The sequence below is a fragment of the Hetaerina americana genome, unplaced genomic scaffold (assembly GCF_022747635.1).
Source record: "Hetaerina americana unplaced genomic scaffold, ioHetAmer1.1.p SCAF_2, whole genome shotgun sequence".
Lineage (NCBI taxonomy): Eukaryota > Metazoa > Arthropoda > Insecta > Odonata > Calopterygidae > Hetaerina > Hetaerina americana.
In genome coordinates this window covers 12,763,415-12,783,020 of record NW_027286763.1, presented here as the reverse complement: position 1 = coordinate 12,783,020, position 19,606 = coordinate 12,763,415, and the positions used below count along the sequence as shown (strand labels likewise).

At 40.8% G+C, this 19,606-nt stretch overlaps 1 protein-coding gene across 1 annotated transcript in view; it reads right to left on the bottom strand.

Annotated features, from left to right (window-relative positions):
• The window catches only part of LOC139687552 (uncharacterized), a 135,568-nt gene that overhangs the window by 46,842 nt on the left and 69,120 nt on the right, over window positions 1-19,606 (bottom strand). Inside the window, exons 4-7 of the mRNA XM_071584764.1 lie at window positions 16,372-16,521; window positions 8,838-8,904; window positions 8,554-8,747; window positions 5,836-5,940 (exon numbers count right to left, since the gene is read on the bottom strand). Coding sequence (XP_071440865.1) covers window positions 5,836-5,940; window positions 8,554-8,747; window positions 8,838-8,904; window positions 16,372-16,521 — 516 coding nt within the window. The remainder of the gene's footprint in view (window positions 1-5,835; window positions 5,941-8,553; window positions 8,748-8,837; window positions 8,905-16,371; window positions 16,522-19,606) is intronic.

Here is a 19,606-nt window from a genome sequence, read left to right as displayed (position 1 = left end):
GAGAACGAGTAATCGAATCTGACGGTGGTAGTGTATCTCGCTTTTATTTTAATTATGAAAATAGAATAAATAAGCATTAACTGGAACGAAAACAAAGGAGTACCAAAAGACAATAAAAAATTTATAAGTTGGAATATGGAGATAGATAGCGCAGAAGAAACAATGAAACATAAAAAAGGGATATCGAAAGCCACAAACGAAAATTTCGGAACACTTGATGTGAAAAGGTCAAGGTACTTTGGATAACAGACGAAATTATGACACAACTATAGCGGATTTTCACGGAATCTTTCCAATGTCTCAATCAACGTTTTCCGCCATGGATCCCGTACACTCGCCGGGTAATTCAAGTGTGATCTAACTAAAGCAAAGAAACACCTCACTCTTATTTTCATGTTACATTTTCATACAGCCAATCTAATGAAACTTATATTTTTTAAGGCTGATCCGCATATTCTTCAGATTTGTGGACTCCATGATGGTTTGATGTCAGTGCATCACCCAAGTATTTGAGATGATCTGAAAGACTTAACTCGATCCCATCTATGTTACAACCCATGTCTTTTTCCTATTTTCTTTTGTCCCTAATCTTTAGTGATGTACGCTTTCTGATATTCAATTTCAACCTGCATCCTTTATATCACTCCGATAACTGGTTTGAATCGTTAGTAAGTATGTAATCGGTGCCCCTAATTCTTTTTAAATCACTCTGCCGTCTGCAAATAATCTAGTATTGCATCTAATGTGGATGGTCGTCAATGCAAATCAAGAACAGCGAGGGATCTACAATACTTCCCTGGGGAACTGCTGATGTTACCTCTGCCTCTAATGAGATTCCTTAATACTGCACAACACCCCTATCCTTATCCTACCCCTACCTCTTTTACCTAACATTCTTCTCTCCGTCACAGGCTTCAATATCCCATTGCCAATAAAAATTCTCTGGATCCATCTTTCCTACCTCCTTTCGATTTCTCCCATCAACCCTCAACCCCCTAACAATACCTAGTACTTGTTCGTTTGATTTCTAATCCGTCCATTGTATATTTTCCATCCTCCTCGCCTACATCCCAAAATCCTACAATTTACGCCTTCAACGACAAGATTTTCCTTCCTTGAAAAAGCTTCTTACCTTGACGTAATTCTTTTTCTTATATCTCGAACATTTAGACCATCTTGTTTCAAAACATTTTCAAGCTAGGCCAACTCATCCTCCTGTTCCTATTTTTGTCCTCCTGTTTAAATTTACCGAGAAATAACTCAAACGCTGGCCATAAACTCAAACTGATCATCCCTGAAGTAATCATTGGCCTTCCCCTCCATCTTCCATTTAAAATCCTATGTTTCATCTAGCTTGTGCGCTGAATTAAACTTTTTCGGCTCTGCTCCTCTAATACTGTTGCTTGCCCCATTTTTGGGAAAAACTGATTAGATGAAATTTTCCTGCCAAAAACCTTCCTCATAAAGGATACGAATTAACTATCTAAAAGTTCTTATTTCTCGTTTTGCTAAACCCTTGAGTTGTTCCGTTTGAATGTCACCCATTCCCAAGGCCTTATTTATTTTTAATTTCCGTAATGCCGTTTCTATCTCGTCATTTAGTATACCTAGTCCTAATCCGTCCCTGGCAAAATTATTTTCTCTTTCCTTAACTAAACTTCCTGGTCTAATATTATAAATATATAGTTCCTATATTCATTCTTTTCATCTCTCTAAATGTTTTTTGGTTCGACAGCTAATTTTTCTGCCGTATTAGTAATAGGATACACGGTTTTTCCTTTCTTACTTCCGGATAGTTTTTTTCACCTTAAGGTATGAGCACCCATTTCTTCCTCCTTTTATAAACCTTTTACATGATAGTACTTCATTATTTACCTCGTTCTTTCAACCTTACTAATTTCTTACCTCAGTTAATTCTTATTACCTTGCACGTCCTTCTTTATCTGACTGTGTTTACATAGGTACACACACTCAGGTACATGCGTGTGTGAGTGTAAATGACCAATTCCACACCAATTCAGATTCGAGATGAAACTTTAATCCTCAAATTTAGGCGTAAATCGCAGTGCATATTGCCCTTTTTGAAAGCAAAATAATTTGAAGTGTGTTTGGAGCGAGGTCTGGCGGAAACAAAAAAACAACCAATAAATGGATATTAAAAAAAGGCAGTTCTCAAAAACACAGAATTCTCATAATCTTATTACTAAGGTTAGATTTAGAATTTCAAAAACGTTTTTTGACCCTTCTTCAATTTTTAATAAATGGAAATTCAATGATAATCACTAAACATCTGTTATTCAAATTAATGCATAATATTTCAATTTTAAAAGCATTTGTTTAAACATGTAACATTTAACACATAAGTTCGATTCACGGAGATGCCTCTGGGCACCTGAGCTGTGTAATTGTTTGGGTATTAGCTTTCCCTGGGAAACCATTGATGGCACAGAGTCATTATCTGCCCCCCTTACCCTGTGTGGCTATTTCACACACGCCGTTTGGCTTAGAATTGGATGGTGCCACCTCCCATACCTACATTCGGGTGTAACTGTATATATATGTATATATATATATAATATATATATATGTGTATATATATATATTTATAATATATATATATATATATATATATGAGTTCTGTCCTCTTCCTTGAGAAAGGTAGCGTGGATCACCGAAAATTCGAAAACTAGTGGGTTCCTTTCATTTTTTGTGTGTTTCTGTGTTTTTGTCTTTGCCCACTAGTGCTAACTTCATATACATTATCTATATATATAAAGGAGAGTGTTTGTTTGTATGTATGTAATTTGTTTACTTTTTTGCTGCCATAGAAACAGCATTTTTCCAACTATGCCAGCAGGATACTTTTGCAAGAACACTATTGTATTCAGAATTGCCGAGATATTATACGTGGAATACTATACATCAAGGAAATTCTTTTGTAGAAGAAAAATGGGCAACTTTGATCCTGAGAATAATATTTATTCATGTGACGCATTGGGCCGAGTCTACACAGTCCATCCTAACAACGCCGAATGTTATTTTTTAAGAATGCTTCTACATACCATTAGAGGACCTCGCTCATTTGCAGAAATAAGAATGGTAAACGGAGAAATATGTGAGACATTCAGATAAGCTTGCCAGAATTTAGGGTTGCTAGAAGGAGATCAACACTGGGATGACTCATTGCGAGAGGCCAGTTTGATTTCTCTTCCAGGACAAATCCGAATTTAGTTTGCCATCATAATAACCTCCTGTAATCCATCTAACCCAAAAACATTATGGGAAAAATATAAAGAATCAATGAGTGAGGATATACTGGCTAAAGTTCGAAGTGAAAATCATACATTGGATATTACGTTTAACTCCGACATTTTTAATAAAACTTTGATTATTTTGGAGGAAAAGTGTATCACCATGGTTAACAAGACTTTAGTGGAACTCGGTCTTTTTGCACCTGTACAAGATCAACAGGGTGTATTTTATCCAGATTATATACGTGAAACTAGCAACAATGTCTTAGACTTAGAAGCATACATCGCGGATAAAAAGCCACTTCTTAATGAAGATCAGAAATTCGCGTACGAAACAATAATGGATCAAGTAGATAAACAAGAAGGAGGTATCATTTTTCTTGATGCTGCTGGTGGCACGGCAAAAACATTTTTAATTAATTTAGTTCTCGCTGAAATCAGGGTTCATGGAGAAATTGCTCTAGCCGTTGCATCTTCAGGTATTGCATCGACATTAATGGAAGGAGGAAGAACAGCCCACTCTGCCCTTAAGTTGCCACTTAATATTTCCCGACAAGAAAATCCCACACATCATATAAATAAAACAAGCGGCCAGGCACAAGTTCTTATAGAATGTAAATTGATAGTATGGGATGAGTGTACGATGGCTCATAAAAATCTCTTGAGGCCCTCAACGCAACACTTCAAGATCTTAGAGGAAACTGCAGTTTAATGGGAGGAGCTCTGGTACTCCTGTGTGGAGACTTCCGTCAAACTCTGCCTGTCATTCCAAAATCGACTCCAGCCGATGAAATTTATGCCTGTTTAAAACATTCTGTTCTATGGAATCATGTCCAAGAAATTAGCCTTAAACAAAACATGCGAATCCTCTTAAGAGATGGGAATGCTCAAAATTTTGCAAATAAACTTTTGGAGATTGGAGAAGATAGATTAGTTATTGAAGCATCTGGTATGATAAAATTGTCATCAGATTTATGTGTATCGGTGAAAACTGTCCGCGATATGATACAAGCAGTCTATCCTAACGTTAATCAAAATTATAAAAATTTAGAATGGTTGCGAGAAAGAGCCATTCTTGCTCCTAAGAACGATGATGTTAATGAAATTAACAAGGAGATACTAGCCATGCTTCCAGGAGACGTGATTGAATATAAATCGGTTGATACCGTAGTGGATGCTGACGAAGCTGTCAATTATCCAACGGAATTCCTAAATTCACTTGATCCAGCTGGATTGCCACAACATCGCCTTATACTTAAAGTAGGATCTCCAATTATTTTATTGCGAAATTTAGATCCACCAAAACTCTGCAATGGGACACGATTGTGTGTGACAAAATTAATGAAAAATATAATCCAGGCAGTCATTTTAACTGGAAAAGGAAAAGGTGAAATAATTTTTATTCCACGGATACCTCTAATCCCAACTGATCTTCCCTTCAACTTTAAAAGGTTACAGTTTCCAGTCCGGCTAGCTTTTTCAATTACCATTAATAAATCACAGGGACAGTCTTTAAAGTTTTGTGGTGTTGATCTAAGATCGCCATGCTTTAGCCACGGGCAACTTTATGTTGCTTGCTCCAGAGTAGGTTCGCCAAAAAATTTATATATTCTTTCTCCTGGATATGAAACAAAAAATTTAGTTTATAAACAGGTGTTAAATAAAAAAGATTCTTAAATTTGTATGAAGTAGTGCACCTGTATTATTGTACTTTATTATTTGTTGTTTTTATTTATGTAGTATATTTATATTATTGTTTCTCCCTAACCCGTGCAAAGCCGGGTATTCAGCTAGTATACTATATATATAAGTATTTACCTTGTATACAATTTCATGCTTGAAACGAATACAAACATTCCTTGAAAGATGGCACACGACCCAAGCTTGATGCTTTAGCACTATCATCATCACTTGGTGTAAATGTTATTGCAATATGATGATTTGTAAATAGTATTTCACAACGAAACTACATTTTATGCAGTTTAAGAGAAAACCTCAGGATAGCGAATTTTTTGCTATTTTTATTTTCACGGAAAAAATAGCAAAATATTAACCTGAGACTTATCGCTTATTGCTTTTCGGAGGTACCAAAGACTCGATGGTGTCTCGTATAAACATAGATAGATGCGTGTAATATATATATATATATATATATATATATATATATATATATATATATATATATATATATATATATATTTATATATATGTATGTATGTATGAGGATTCCAAAAGAGGGAGGGAACTTTAGAATTTGCTTTTCTTGATGAAGACCATAGAAGTAGAGGGAAAAGTCAAGTACCAAAATAAGTAAAGCAGAATTGGAATGTGAATTTGACGAGCTAAGAGGTAGTTGAGACTTGAATCGAAGTGGTGTCCGGGAAACCAACCTTCGGAATGAAAGTCGTCGAGAATGACATTTAATCCGCTTGAGTGATCTTTGTAAGGGCATTCAAACAGTAGTGACATTTAAATGGGCATTCGGGAACCACACCCACCCCCCCGGTGAATGGAGGTGAGGGTCCCCCCCCATGGGACCGCTGGTTGGCGGGGCCTGGGAGTCAAGCAGGGGGCGGTCACTCACCTGCTGGCAGCCGTACGAGTAGCGCATCAGGATAGGTGCTACGACGGCGTCCGTGGGAACGTCCCGCGCCGCCTCCTTGCGCAGCTGCGTGAATTGGAAAAGCACCTGCGGGAGGGAAACAGTCAGCCATCAGTTGAACCTCAAATCACCAATCAATTACGAAAAACTCAGATCGACAATCATGCCATGCAATTATATACATACTATATTTTAATTTTCATAAATTGTAACATTTTTTTTACTATTTTGCGAGTTTGAGAAACACCACAGAGTTTCAAAGAGAGAGAAACGCTCTTGCAATTTGCAACCCACATAATCCGCCACAGAAATATTCTACCACCGCACCAAGAATGGCAAACTCCCAAGTTTTAATTCTCATGATAATCTCCGTAAAAAGAAAGAGCCTGTGAAACTTTCTTGGCAAAATGTCGTCCATCACGTTGTTGTTCAAACAAATATAAATTCCCCACGACCTAAGTTAAAGTGTTCACACCATACGGAGGATGCCTACTTATTCAATTAAAAGCCATGGGTTCTCTCAGAAAAATTAATTTCTTTTAATCACAGGAGGAACTCGGAAACTAAGGACTACTATCCACGGAGGAAGGGAAACCTTTTTCGGGGAATTCACTTCCAGGTCATCCGCTTTTCCAGAAGGATGTCCACAATTGTACACTTTTGAAGGAAAGTTAACTCCGCGCCCATTCGACGTGCAGCCGAGCACTCGAAGCAGTGGTGCACGTTCCGAGTGCCAAGGGTCGAGTGCTCGGACCATTCAAGCTCTCGGCCGCAGATTCAATCGGTGCATCCAATTTGCCGTAAAAGCAGAAACACAGACTTTTTTGATGAATATACGAGATTCGTACTACTTACACTAAAAAGTTAACACTTCTGTTGTTTATAACAATAGACTTTCTACTAACGAGTACACGTTTTTAACAGCGTGGACGCCATGATTTCACGGCCCCCGATGACGCTCATCTATATACCCTTTTGCCCACTAGATAAACTGGTCCGTGGGAGAAACTTCTGTAGTTCGTCCTCATGCAACGATCCGTCTTCTTCAAACTGCTGCACCTACGAACGCACATCCATCCATAAAGATATCACCGTATGCATGCCTCACTCAATGGACCGGAAATTTGAGCGGGTGTTTAAACAGAGCGAAGAAAACGGCTGCTGACCTCACTGTTTTCGTAGACTGAACGACGCCATTTCAAGTATTGGAAACGCTTCTCACTCCAGCGACAGCTATAAGAAACCTATACTTTCTGCGGTGCAGACATATCTATATTGTGTATTAATAATGAACGCCCGCGTATTTTCTAGCTCAACCTCATCTTATTCCCGGTCCGAAAAAATAATTGGGTACCTCAAAACTACATAGAACTCTCCTCGTATGCATATTTCAGGTTCATGGTGTCCGTCAGTGTAATGAAGTTGTCCCCGCAAAACATTAAACCGAAATAGAGAATTGGTTTGTAGCCATTTTGGCGATTAGGACATTTCGTGCGATGATGATGATAAGTAATTAGAACCAATACAAACAGAATCGAAGACAATACCGAAATAGTTTTGCTGCATTTGTCAAAGGATACGTCTTCGGCATTAATTAATATGTCCGCTGATTTCATCCGATGAATAATTCAGGCGCAGATTTTAATTCCAACGCGGGGTCACAAATCCATTCGGCAGGCGTAGTCGGATGTGAGTGCGGGCCACAAATTGAGGCGGCGATGACAGCGGAGGAGTGGGTGGTGGTTAGACGGTGGCTGGGTGGGTTCGAAGACCCAATCTGGAAGTTATTACGACCTGGGGTCAGGGGTCAGGGGTTGGGAGTGCTTGTGGCGACACCAGAAATATCCAAACCGTTGAAAGAATAGAGATGGATTAAATAGAAACAAACCATTGGCGAGTGCGACAGGGAAGGAGGGGGTTAGGGGTTGAAAGGGGAGCGCCACTCACCCCCTCCCCCACTCCACGGCAACTGGATTCTTCTTTCCGCCCGGCAGCGATCTGCGCAGCCCAAATACTCATTCGAAAATCTTCGGTTGCATTGTGATCAAACCGAAAATTTTTTTTCAAGGGATTAATGCGTCGTGATCTGTCCTCCCAGTGGTAGCCTAGAATCAGCCTCGTACGGCAGGTGCATGTACCTCCCGTTTGCCCCCCCTCCCCCCGCTCCATCCACACGAGTGAACATTGCTACTTGTAATTTGAACCATCAGCGATTAGCGAATATGAGAAAAGTTAGCGAACCTTATGACATCTTCTTTTCAACTTTTATTAATAGATACACCAGGTAACGATTTCAGAGTTGAAGAAAACAGCACAAGATAGTGCAAGATACGTTGCAGGAGAGGAGAGTTTGGAAAACTTTATGTTTCATCTCGAAAAATATGAGTCATACCATCAAAGGGCAACATTGCATGGAATAGATTTACTAAATGGACATTAAGCAGTATCAACCCTTTAACGCTGATGTTTCACTGAAAGAGGTGAAACACTTATTGGTTACCAACAGATGTTTTCAATTAATTTTTTGCGTTGCCGTGACTCAGTAGCTAGGGACTTTTGTAAATTTTAAAAAAGAGGGAAATTGTGCCTGAAATCGCGAAATCTACCAGCCCTCAAAGGAGTCACCATCACCTTTCAAACCATCCATGCGATGAGTGTATTTCATCCGCTCGCTTCGGGTAGGTGACCAGTGGTGCTTACCTGCTTGTCGTGGTCCACGCGCCGCTGGAGGATGCCGAGGAGCACGGCGAGGGAGCGGTCCTGCATGGCCGGCTCGACGGCGTTCAGCAGCGATTTGTTCTTGATGAGACGCCGCTGGATCTGCGGGGAGCGTAACGAGAGCTGCCGCTGGTGCGAGGCGTGGACAGGCGGGGCGCCAGGCCCCGCCCCGACGCCTCCGCCCCCCATCGCACCGACCATTCCACCTCCCATCCCGCCTCCTATCCCGCCCCCGCCCCCACCGCCGCCTCCTCCCCCGGACCCGCTGCCCCACAGCGCCTCCAGGCGAGACAGCGCCTCGCGGTAAGTGTTCACCACCCTCGAGAACTCCACCTGCGAAGACGGGAGAGAGAGAGAGGTCAGTCGGGTCAGCAACTCCAGGGCGCGCCCCGAACGCCTCCCATTGATTGGTTTTTCAGCTTTGCCCTTCCAATAATAAAGTACTTAAAAAGCACCAACCATCAAACAACAGAATACATTGATTTTTACAAAACTGCCACAGTTCAACTGTTACCGAAACCAATCTTCAATTTCTCCCCCGGTCATTTCTATTGATGGTCATGATGGCTCTCGTGAAAGTGTTATGACCCTGGATTCACCGATGGGCACGGGGGGCACCCTTCCGCACGGCGCCGGCGTGCGGGAAGGTGCCCTCCGTTCAACAGGGTCGGTTAAATATTCATCAGAAACATTAATCTGCATCCCCGTTTCTCCATATGCAGGAATGATCAAAATATAACCATTCCAGCTTTTATAAGGCGTGAATCGAAAACTAACCGTCTTTTACCCTCTCCTTTACACTGTATACAGGCATAATTCGATGTCATTTAACGATAATAATGGGGAAAAAAGCTTTTATTTTCGCCATATATCTCTCGCTTCCTCTCCACCACCCAGGCCTACGTAAAGGCTGAAGAAAATGGTTCCCACAGAGCTAAAGGTAATCTAATTCAAATGCTGTTTATGCACTTTGCAACAATCTAAATCTACATTCACACGATACAACCCGAAGCCACCGGAAGGGCGTGTGGTGGGTAGTGATAGGACAAGCATGCCTAACTGCATCGTGGAATGTAAAGTTCGTTTGAAAGAAGTACTAAAATATCTTTTTGAATCACAAAAGGCGCATGGATTTTGATTTTGAGGGTCGTTCAATTGGGCCTTATGATAAAATTAAAAAAAAAACAAATTATTTTGGGTTGATATTCTTTTTTCGACATATTCTCTTTTTAGCTTGACACAAATTTTGCCATTTTTCTCCACCTTTTTTATTGAGCAATCCAAAAATTAAGGTTTTCGGAAGGTCCTCAAAAAGGCATCTGTGCTCGCGATGACTTCCTAGTTCGACGCAAATCGTTTTCCGCCATTTCTCCGATTTTTCAACAGAAAATAGTTACTCTGAGTCATTTCTGCTGAAATACGTTTGATGTTGCAATAATTTAAACTATTTTTCCACTATTTTCGACACCAAAACTACGCATTTGTGCACTCAAGCATTGTCTTCATGGAAGATATTTTTTCTTTGCCAAATGAGGACATTTTTTCTTGATTTCTTCGCTCAACCATTGCAATACCGACGCGTAATGCTATCCACTTATCCTTATTCCTTTTTGCAAGTAGCCGATGTAGATGATTCCGCGTGATTCCCAAAAAACCGTGCCCATCACCTCGTCGGTCAAGTTCATCATCTTCGCCTTCTTCGGCCAGATCTCATGTTAGAAACTGTTTCGACTGTTCCTTTATCTTCGCAATGTAGTAGTGCATCCCTGTTTCGTCCACAGTCATGTATCGACGCAGAAAATGATGAGGATTACGACGGAAAAGCGTGAAAACACCTTCCGAATCAACCACAAGATTGCGTTTATTCTCCACCGAAAGTAAGCGCGGCTCCCATCTTGCCGAAATGTTTTCGCCCTCAATGTTTCACGCAAACTCAAAAAAAAACACCTTGCCTTGCGATACGTACGAGGTGCGTTCAAAAGTAAGGTGCCTTTATATTTTTATGAAAAATATTTATTTATTCTCCAATATTCAAGTTGTCCCCTTGAAAGTAATCCCCTCCTCAATTGTTGCAAATCTCCGTCCTTTCATGGGTCTCTTCAATTTTGGGAACTGGAAGCATTCACAGGGGGCCTAATCCGGTGAATATGGTGGCTGAGGCACGATTGTGGTGTTGTTATTGGCCAAAAAACTTCTCACAAGCAACGATGAGTGAGCAGGTGCATTGGCGTGATGCAAAAGCCATGAATTGTTTTTCAACAATTCCGGACATTTTTTTCGTTTTGCTTCTCGCAAACGGCGCATAACTTCAAGGTAATATTCCTCATTGACCGTACAACCTTGTGGTAAGAACACCTGATTCTTTAAGCCATGGTGATTGAAGAAAACAGGGAGCAAATCCTTGACATTCGATCGAACTTGGCGTGCTTTTTTCGACCTTGGTTCCCCTGGGTTCTTCCATTGGGACGATTGGGCTTTGGTTTTGACGTCATCATCATATACCCATGATTCGTCACCAGTTATGATCCTTTTGAGCAAATCAGGATCATCATTGACCTCATTCAACAGCTTCTGAGCGATGCTCATGGGACGGTTCTTCTGGTCAAAATTAAACAGTTTCGGAATGAACTTCGCTGACACTCGCCTAATGCCTAAACAATCCGAAAAAATTGCATGGCACGAGCCAACCAATATGCCAACACTCTCAGCAACTTCCCTACTAATCATTCGATGATTTTTCAAAGCAATTTTCTTCACTGCTTCAACGTTTTCATCTGTTATTGACGTGCTGGGGCGTCTAGGGCGAGGTTCGTCTTTGGCATCTTCTCGGCCATGTTGGAACAGATTGAAACACTTATTAGCATTTTTTTACTCAAAAAAGACTCACCGTATGTCACTGTCAACAATTCAAGTGTTTTGAAGGGCTCAATTCCATTTTTCACGCAACATTTGATGCAAATTCTTTGATCCAGTTTTTAGATAGCAGAAAATCGCCGAGCCCACTGAAACACGTCTGACATTTGTATCAATCAATGACAAACCAAATATGCTATATTGTTGAAACTGCAAGGAAATGTTTGAGACATGTGTATCAACACAACAAAATAATAAAATCGAATGTATGTTGCCCACGAAATTTGAAAAGTCACCTTACTTTTTGAATATGCCTCGTAGTATATCTGTGGCTTCGTTTATTTCGCGATATTTGATTCTTTGACCACTGAAAACCATATCGTGGATTTTTTCAATCTTTCCAAAGGAAGTCACTTCCCCTGGAGGTCCCAGATATAACGATGTTCCTTATTTGTGGATATAAGCGCACGTTTAAACTTATTTGTCCAATTGTTAATAGTCGTAAACACGCCATGAACTTCATCCTGCTTGACTTTGATCTTTTTCGGTGTCTAAAGCCTTTTAAATAGAATTCCATGATCACCGCAGGAAACAATTTCTCTCAATTTTTCTAGGTAAACAAAATATTGTTGCTTCAAGCAAATTTCATATTTCATACAAATCAATGTAGAAGAAAATTGGAGGTTACTGTACCACTAATTTTAAATGAAATCCCTAAAGATTTAAGAATATTACAGTCAGTAAACGCTGTGAAAGGGAGAATAAAAGAGTGGCTATTATACAGAATGAATTAGGGCTTGTAAGCGTGACGAAATATATGTAGCTTTATAATTACATGCACTTTAAGCTCTCATTTTTGTTTACGTGGCACCGGCTGTCAAGCCAGAACTGACTGGCTTAGCGGGACCAGAATAAGTATTTCATGCATGAATTTTTAATTTATAATTGTATTGTATACTATGAAGATCATATCAAAATGGTTATGATAAAGATTTTCTGTACTTGTACGTTGCATTGATTGAATAAATTCTTTGTAAATCATGTATATAAAAAAGTGTTATAAAAAATAAATGAATCATAGCAATATCTTCAGTTGATATGAAACCCATTTTGAGTAAATATGAATCACGTGATGGACATAGCTGAAACATTAAAAGTAGTCTATTGAGAGATAAGGTTTACTAAAATCATACCTTTTACAGATATTACGCGCGCCTTAACTTGCAATTTTTTAAGATTTGTTGAACGACTAGTTTCAGTAGGTTAGGAGGAGACGCTAAGCTTTGCCGTGAAACCGGTCTCAGTGCTCTCCAAGCTGTGGAAGCGGCAGGACGTCAGTTATTGTAAACCTCTGCGCGGCGACCTGATTATAAAAATGCCTATAATACGAACTAAAACCAACGGCTGTGCCGAAAAATTGGCTCAGCAAAGCTAGGCAGAGTCAATAGTCTTGCATAGTGCTGATAATGAAATCATTTCTGATCAGTTCAACTCTTAACTGACGCAGTTCTAAATCCACGTAAGTAATTCCAACATCGAATGAGCTTGGAACTATTTGTCAGAATTATGGAAGAGGGATTCACTGACAGCATTCTTAAAAAGTATTCAATCATTTAAACATATGCGATTCCAGGTGGTACAGTAAAGATGTTATAAAAGAGCTACGGAATCAGAGAATTTTACACTCTTGACGTGAATTTGAAGTGGATGTTTTTTCCCATTCTCTCACCCCTTCAACACCCTCCCTCTCACTCATCAGTGCTTACTCTTTCAAAATTGTGCTTCAACACACCTTTTTGGCGGATAGTGGTGTACTAGTGTAGATGTCGATAGCAGGATAGGAAAGGTGCTACAGGAAATGGATCCCAACATGCAGAGATAGATATCCCCGCAGAACTACTAGCCAGTTTAGAGAAAAATTAAAGAAAAATTTTTTTTGAACTTGTACGCAGTATGCTTAAGAGTGGACTTCGGCTGGAAGATTTTTCTAGGCTCACGTTTACTCTGATCCCGATCCACAAAAAATCTTTCAAACCGGTTCAATATCAAGCTAATTTCATTGCAAGGACCGTGCCGTCAAGAATGATATGGATTTTATTTATTATGAGGTATATACGAGAGTTGTCACGACTACCCCCCCTCTGCATTACTCGTAGTTTTCCTTACTCGGCGCACGAATTGGCGCACGAATCGATCAGTGGGCGCACTTACTGGTTAAGCGAGAGCAACGTAGGAGGTCGTATGCGAGAGTCCGACCTTTGACAGGGAAAAATATATTTTACTTACTTGACCCTTATCCCTTTCTAAGTAGGTCAACCCCTTTTGCCTCCAAGCACGTAGCCCACCGACCCTTCCACTGCCAAAAACACTTCTCAAAGGTTTCCATTAGAATGGTTTTCATCTTCGCCGTCGCCCATTTTATTATCTCTTCCCTACTTTGAGAACGGGTCCCACTCAAGGGGTCTTCAATTTCGGGAACAACCAGAAGTCGCGAGGAGGATTTATTAGAAGTAAACTGGGTAAATGTGATGAAAAGGTCAAAGAGAAATGCTATCTTTCCCTCAATAGGTATCCTTTAGCATATGCTGCAGTTTATGAGACCCTCAAAAAATTGGACTGATTACCGAATAGCATCGCGTGCAGCGTAGAGGAGTTAGAGTTGTAAAACGATGTTATGATAAACTTAGTTGCGTATCCAAAATACTATGTTTAGCAGCTAGGCTGGGAATCAATCGTGGAGCGAAGGTTAAATTACAGATTGAAGCTCTCGCATGAATTGGAAGGATATTTATTTAGCAATAATGTTGAAAATGTATTATCACCCCCATCGTGCTACGGCAGGAGAATTCATGCCAATAGAATTAGAGAGATTACGTGTAGAACAGATAGATTTAAGATGTCATTTTTTTCACGAACGATAGAAAGATAGAGGTCTTTATTTGGGCGAAATTGAGACCAAATGGTCCCTTCCTCCATTTAACCCATAACGATAGGGGTTCATAATAACATTGTCCGACCGCAGTAGGGTCATATTCGGGTAAAATTATTCTGGTGAGTATTCATCCCCTGCCACACACCCTGGCTGTGGCTTGCAGGGCATGCATAAATAATTAAACAAAAATAAATGCTTAATAGATAATTACGAGCAGGCTAACTTCCGCAGTTTTTTTCAAATGTGAACCGCCACCCTTGAGACTCGATGCAATGCACGTCCAAACTAGAGAATGCAACCGAAAGAAGGGGTCGTCCGTAAATTACGAATGACAATTCTCAGCTTTTATCTATGCCCTTACATCTCTCTCTCTCTTTCACTCTCTCTTTTGTACGGTTCCTTTGGTCATGCAGACAAATTTACTCAAATATCGGCGCTATCATCAATCAACCAGAGATAAAGCCATTTTCTAAAAAAAGCGCATTAAGGTAGGGCAAAAGCGTTTTCCCCTACTATTACTGATCATTTCAACTACATTTTCGCACTGCATTAGTAAAAGTCAATAAAGTTCAATGTTACCTTCAAAGAACTGAGGGATATGCCGCGATCACAGAGTTTAAGAGGACAACTTTATTAACTAAAGGTAGCTAAGGCTAAGGAATCTAGCTAACTAAAGGTAGCTAGCGTAGGGAAGGAAGCTTTAGTAGCTAAAGCAATCGGCTGGACTTCAAGTGACCCGGGTTGGAATTCCGATGAAGGCGAATGATTTTCACACTTTGAAATCGTTACATTGTAACTAGAATTGCATTTTAGCAACTGACTCAGTTAAAAAGTTACTGCCACAGCATATCCCGCAGTTCTTTGAACTTCTCCAAGGTAAAAAAGCCTTTTTGGTTAAACATTGGCTTTAACCTTGTGGAATTTAATGCAATGCGCACGACTATGAGTACCTGTTACATTGTACAGGGTGCGTTCCGAAAGTAATGCAATGGAATTTCTCGCGCCTCTCCTATTAATCGGAGTAGCATCAAACCACTTAGAGTGGTTAGGGAGGATGCTAAGCTCTCTCGCAAAACTGGTTTCAGTGCTCGCCGCTAGGGTGTGTGGCAGGGGATGAATACACACGATACTAATTTTGACCCGAATATTTTTACCCAGACTGAGATCGGACAGTGTTATTAAGATCCCTTATTGTTAGTGGAAAAATGGCATCCTAAATCTATGTTTTGTACTCTTAATCTGTCTAATTTTATTGACATGATTTGCATACATTTTCAATATCACTGCTAAAGAGGCATCCTTCCAGTTTATGCAAGAGGTTTAATATATAATTTAACCTTCGCTCCGTGAGGGGTTCTCAGCCTAACTCCTCTAATGTTTTCAATATGCTACCAAGTTCATCAGAACAACATTTTACAAAACTAGCTCCTCTGTGCTGAACGCGATCCAATTCGGCAATCAATCCAACTTCGCGAGGATCCCACAAACAGGCAGCATATTCTAAATGAGGCATAACCAGCGAAAAATAACATTTCTCTTTGACCTTTTCAACACATTTACCAAGTGCTCTTCTAATAAATCCTAAATTTTGGTTAGCTTGCCTGCATATTCCCCGTATGTGTTCCTCCAAGGAGAGATCGTAAGTGAGGGTAGCGCCTAGGTATTTACTTGAGTCAACACATTTCATTTTGATGTCCCCAATGCAGTAGGCGTCCGGGAGGGAATTGCTCTTTTTATAAATATTTATGACTACGCACTTTTTTAAGTTTAATCTTAATTGCTAAGTGTCGCACCAGCGTCGTAGACCATTAAGGTCATCTGACAAAGCTACTGTATCCTCAGGATCACGGATATCACGTTAAACCGCTGCATCGTGAACCAAAACCAATCATTCCTTCCGCTGCGAACGGCAAAAGAAGCGCGATCGGAATAATATAGCCCGTTGCTGAGGGCTCGCGTCATTCCTGTCGGGTCTTCGACTGAATGACTTCCCTCGCGTGCCTGGGGGTACCCACCTTGAGTGCGTCCTGCAGGTTGATGAGGGTCTCGGCGTCGGTGGGTGAAGCCACAAGCCCGTGCTGCCCGAGGCCTTCGATGGCCTTATCCAGAGCCCGCCTCCTCTGCGACAAGGCCTTCCGGATCTTGGGGTCGGACACCACGATGAGCTGCGGCAGAGAGAGGTCATTAATCATACATTCATGCATAATAACCGTCCACCGACACACACGCCCCTCGTGGCGAGCGCCAGAGGCAGAATCTCTGGCGCACGCCTATACACACATTGATATATCCATGTACATGTATTTATTCATGCTATAATAAATTCACGACGCACAAAGCCTTAATTAATTTGAAATGCATGTGTATGAGTGGGCATTATTTACAGGTTGTTCTCGGCATGAGAAACTTGTGCCAAATAATCTTCATGATATATACATGAATCTGAAATTTGATTTTTTATTAGTTTGATGACATATCACGTCAAGATGGTACGGAGTAAGGACTTACAATGTTTTACATAAATAGATAAAAATTGATAAAGTTAAATAGGCTGGATGTCAGTTTTGGATATTCTTTACAGGAAAATTTTTTAATCGAAAAAATCGATTTCTTGAAAACAAATTTGTTTCATGCACAGATGGCAACACTTTTATGACTCAAAATTATGATTTACATTCATTCATTTCAACGAGGAGTGACCATTGAAATAGCGCATTTCTTTCTCTCGCTAAGAAGGTTATTCGGAAAGCAAGGTCCGAATCGCCGTGGATAATTGAATGTCGAGCGAATATTGAAATATCGCATGCCATCCGACTCCCGACATGCCTTGCTCGCTAAACGACGTCATTTGCATTGGTATTGTTGCAGTGTCCTCTTTACAGTGCCAGTTCACATTTTTTAAAACAATTGATCAGCCCGCCGAATGTGAAATACGTGCAAATATTATTTTTTTGACAGTAAGGAACTTTTCAGCAGCGGAAATTCATCGCCAGATGAGTGAAGTGTATGGCCGCAATGCGATGAATGACAGTAAAGTGCGTAAGTGGGTGAGAGCTCTCAAGGACGGACGAGAAAATGCCCATGATGAACCGCGAACAGGCTGGCCATCAGTGATTACGGAAGATTTTGGCCAAAAATATTCGTGAAGACCGGATTGAACACCCACCGTACAGACTTGGCGCCGGCCGATTTTCACCAGTTCCGCTACCTAAAGGAGTTTCTCAGCGGCAAGCGCTTCCACGCCGATGGCGAGCTAAAAGAAGCTGTCGAAGATTGCTTATCCTCACAGGTGGTAGGCTTCAATGACTTCGACACAAAAGCTTGCAGAACGTAACGGCAAATGCTTAGAAAAAAATGGAAACTATCTAGAAAAATGGAGAAAGATGTAATGAATTAAATAAAAAATCTTTTTTGAAAAAAATTGTGATGGTTTATTTTTATAAGAAATCGGACCTTATTTTCCGAATAAACCTCGTATTTTATCATTTATCGACGTATGTTATGATTTACGCTGACACCTGAGCAAATACTACGTATATCGTAGCATTTGCGTACAGCTTCTCCAAAACTAGATAGTATTGGATCCATACAGAGATTATCAAACAACCCACGGTCATTGAAAGAAACATAATACGAATTAAATCCAGTGACGGATGCACAAATATTTGGTATGGCGTAGCCGGGCTTTGCCAAAAGTAGATAATAAAGTTAATGCTTACAACACAAGACAGGTAACTTAATGCTGAAATTATCATTACTATATTTTTATTAATATTTATATAATAATATATGTATGACATACAATGTCTAGCCCTCGAATTTATTAGAAAGAAGCACCGACGAAGGATGAATGGATTTAAAGAGAGCATTAATAAAGGCACGAATTTGATTCGTCCAAACCCCCCCACCACCCACCCACTCGTCCGTGCTCACTATTTTCGAGCCAATCGTGTCTGCATATTCCCGGTGGCATTTATTCCTCGACGGATCTCGCCCTATGGGGCGCACGGCGGATCGGCAGCACGTCGCGCTCCAACTATTATCTCCCCTCGTCATCCAGGGGACGTTTCCTCTCCACCGTGGGGGGCGCCACAGATTGGAGGGCCGGGTGGAAAGGGCGTCGCGATGCTCTGGCGTCAAATCCGTTAGGCATTCGAATACGAGGGGGGGAGGGGGGGTTGGCGGTGATGATGATGATGGCGGCTTCTTTTTCCCGTTCGAAATACCTGCGGTTCCTCCCGGAGGCCCACTGCGGGAGGGGACGCCGCGACCCGGGGACCCTCTCGATCGACTGCATAACCGGAGGGTAATTTCGAAGGGAAAGGGGGTGGGTATAACTCACGAGGTCTCGGAAACTAGATTAAGTTTGTGCACTGGTTTGAAGACAGCTGTGCAATGTGACTGCCGTTTATATATATAGATCGTGAATACAGAGGTTAACGACGTGGTTTCTTTGTGAACGCGACTATGAGAAAATTTCTCAACGTCGACGAATGACAACTGACTCCCCAAGATTTCCAACTTGAGAGTTGAATCCAATAATACTAATAGGATGGCACTATATTTGCAAATCGTGAAAGCAAATAAGATAATTGAGGTATGGCATCTTACATTTATTTCGCACAGGCATAGTATGGTGCTCATGGAACTTTGGAAATTATTGATTAGGTTTGCAAAACAATATCAATATCTACCGCTGTCTATAGAAGGTACGTAGTAGAGGAGGTAGTACACTGAGTAAAGCGCTGGTCTACCGACTGAAGGGTTCGGGTTTGAATCCTTGAGACGCCTTGGGGCACCTTAAGTTCCATCTAAATTTGTGGCATGAGGTATTTCGTATAAGGTATTTTGAAATATACTTGGATCAAAACCGTCAAAGCAGTTGGGACATAAAGAAAAGAATTGCACCAGGGAAAGAGGCTTTATCAAGGAAGAGGGAATTGATGACAGGGACGTTGAGTAAGGATGCTAAGAAATAACTCGTTAAGACAGACAGCGCGGAAACATGGTCACTGAGACTGGATGATAGACTTATATCGGAGGATTTTGAAATGTAGGTGTAAGAAAGAATTTGAGACGGTGAATTGGACAAAAAGTAAAATAAATGAGAAAGTGCTGGGTATGGTGGGGGAGGAGAGGGGATTGTTCGGAGATATCATAAAGAGTCAGGAAGATGGAGGCAGAGTGGAATGAGGAGAGGAAAAAAATACGCAGAATTCAAGAGTGGCTTATTGTGATGTTGGATGTAAG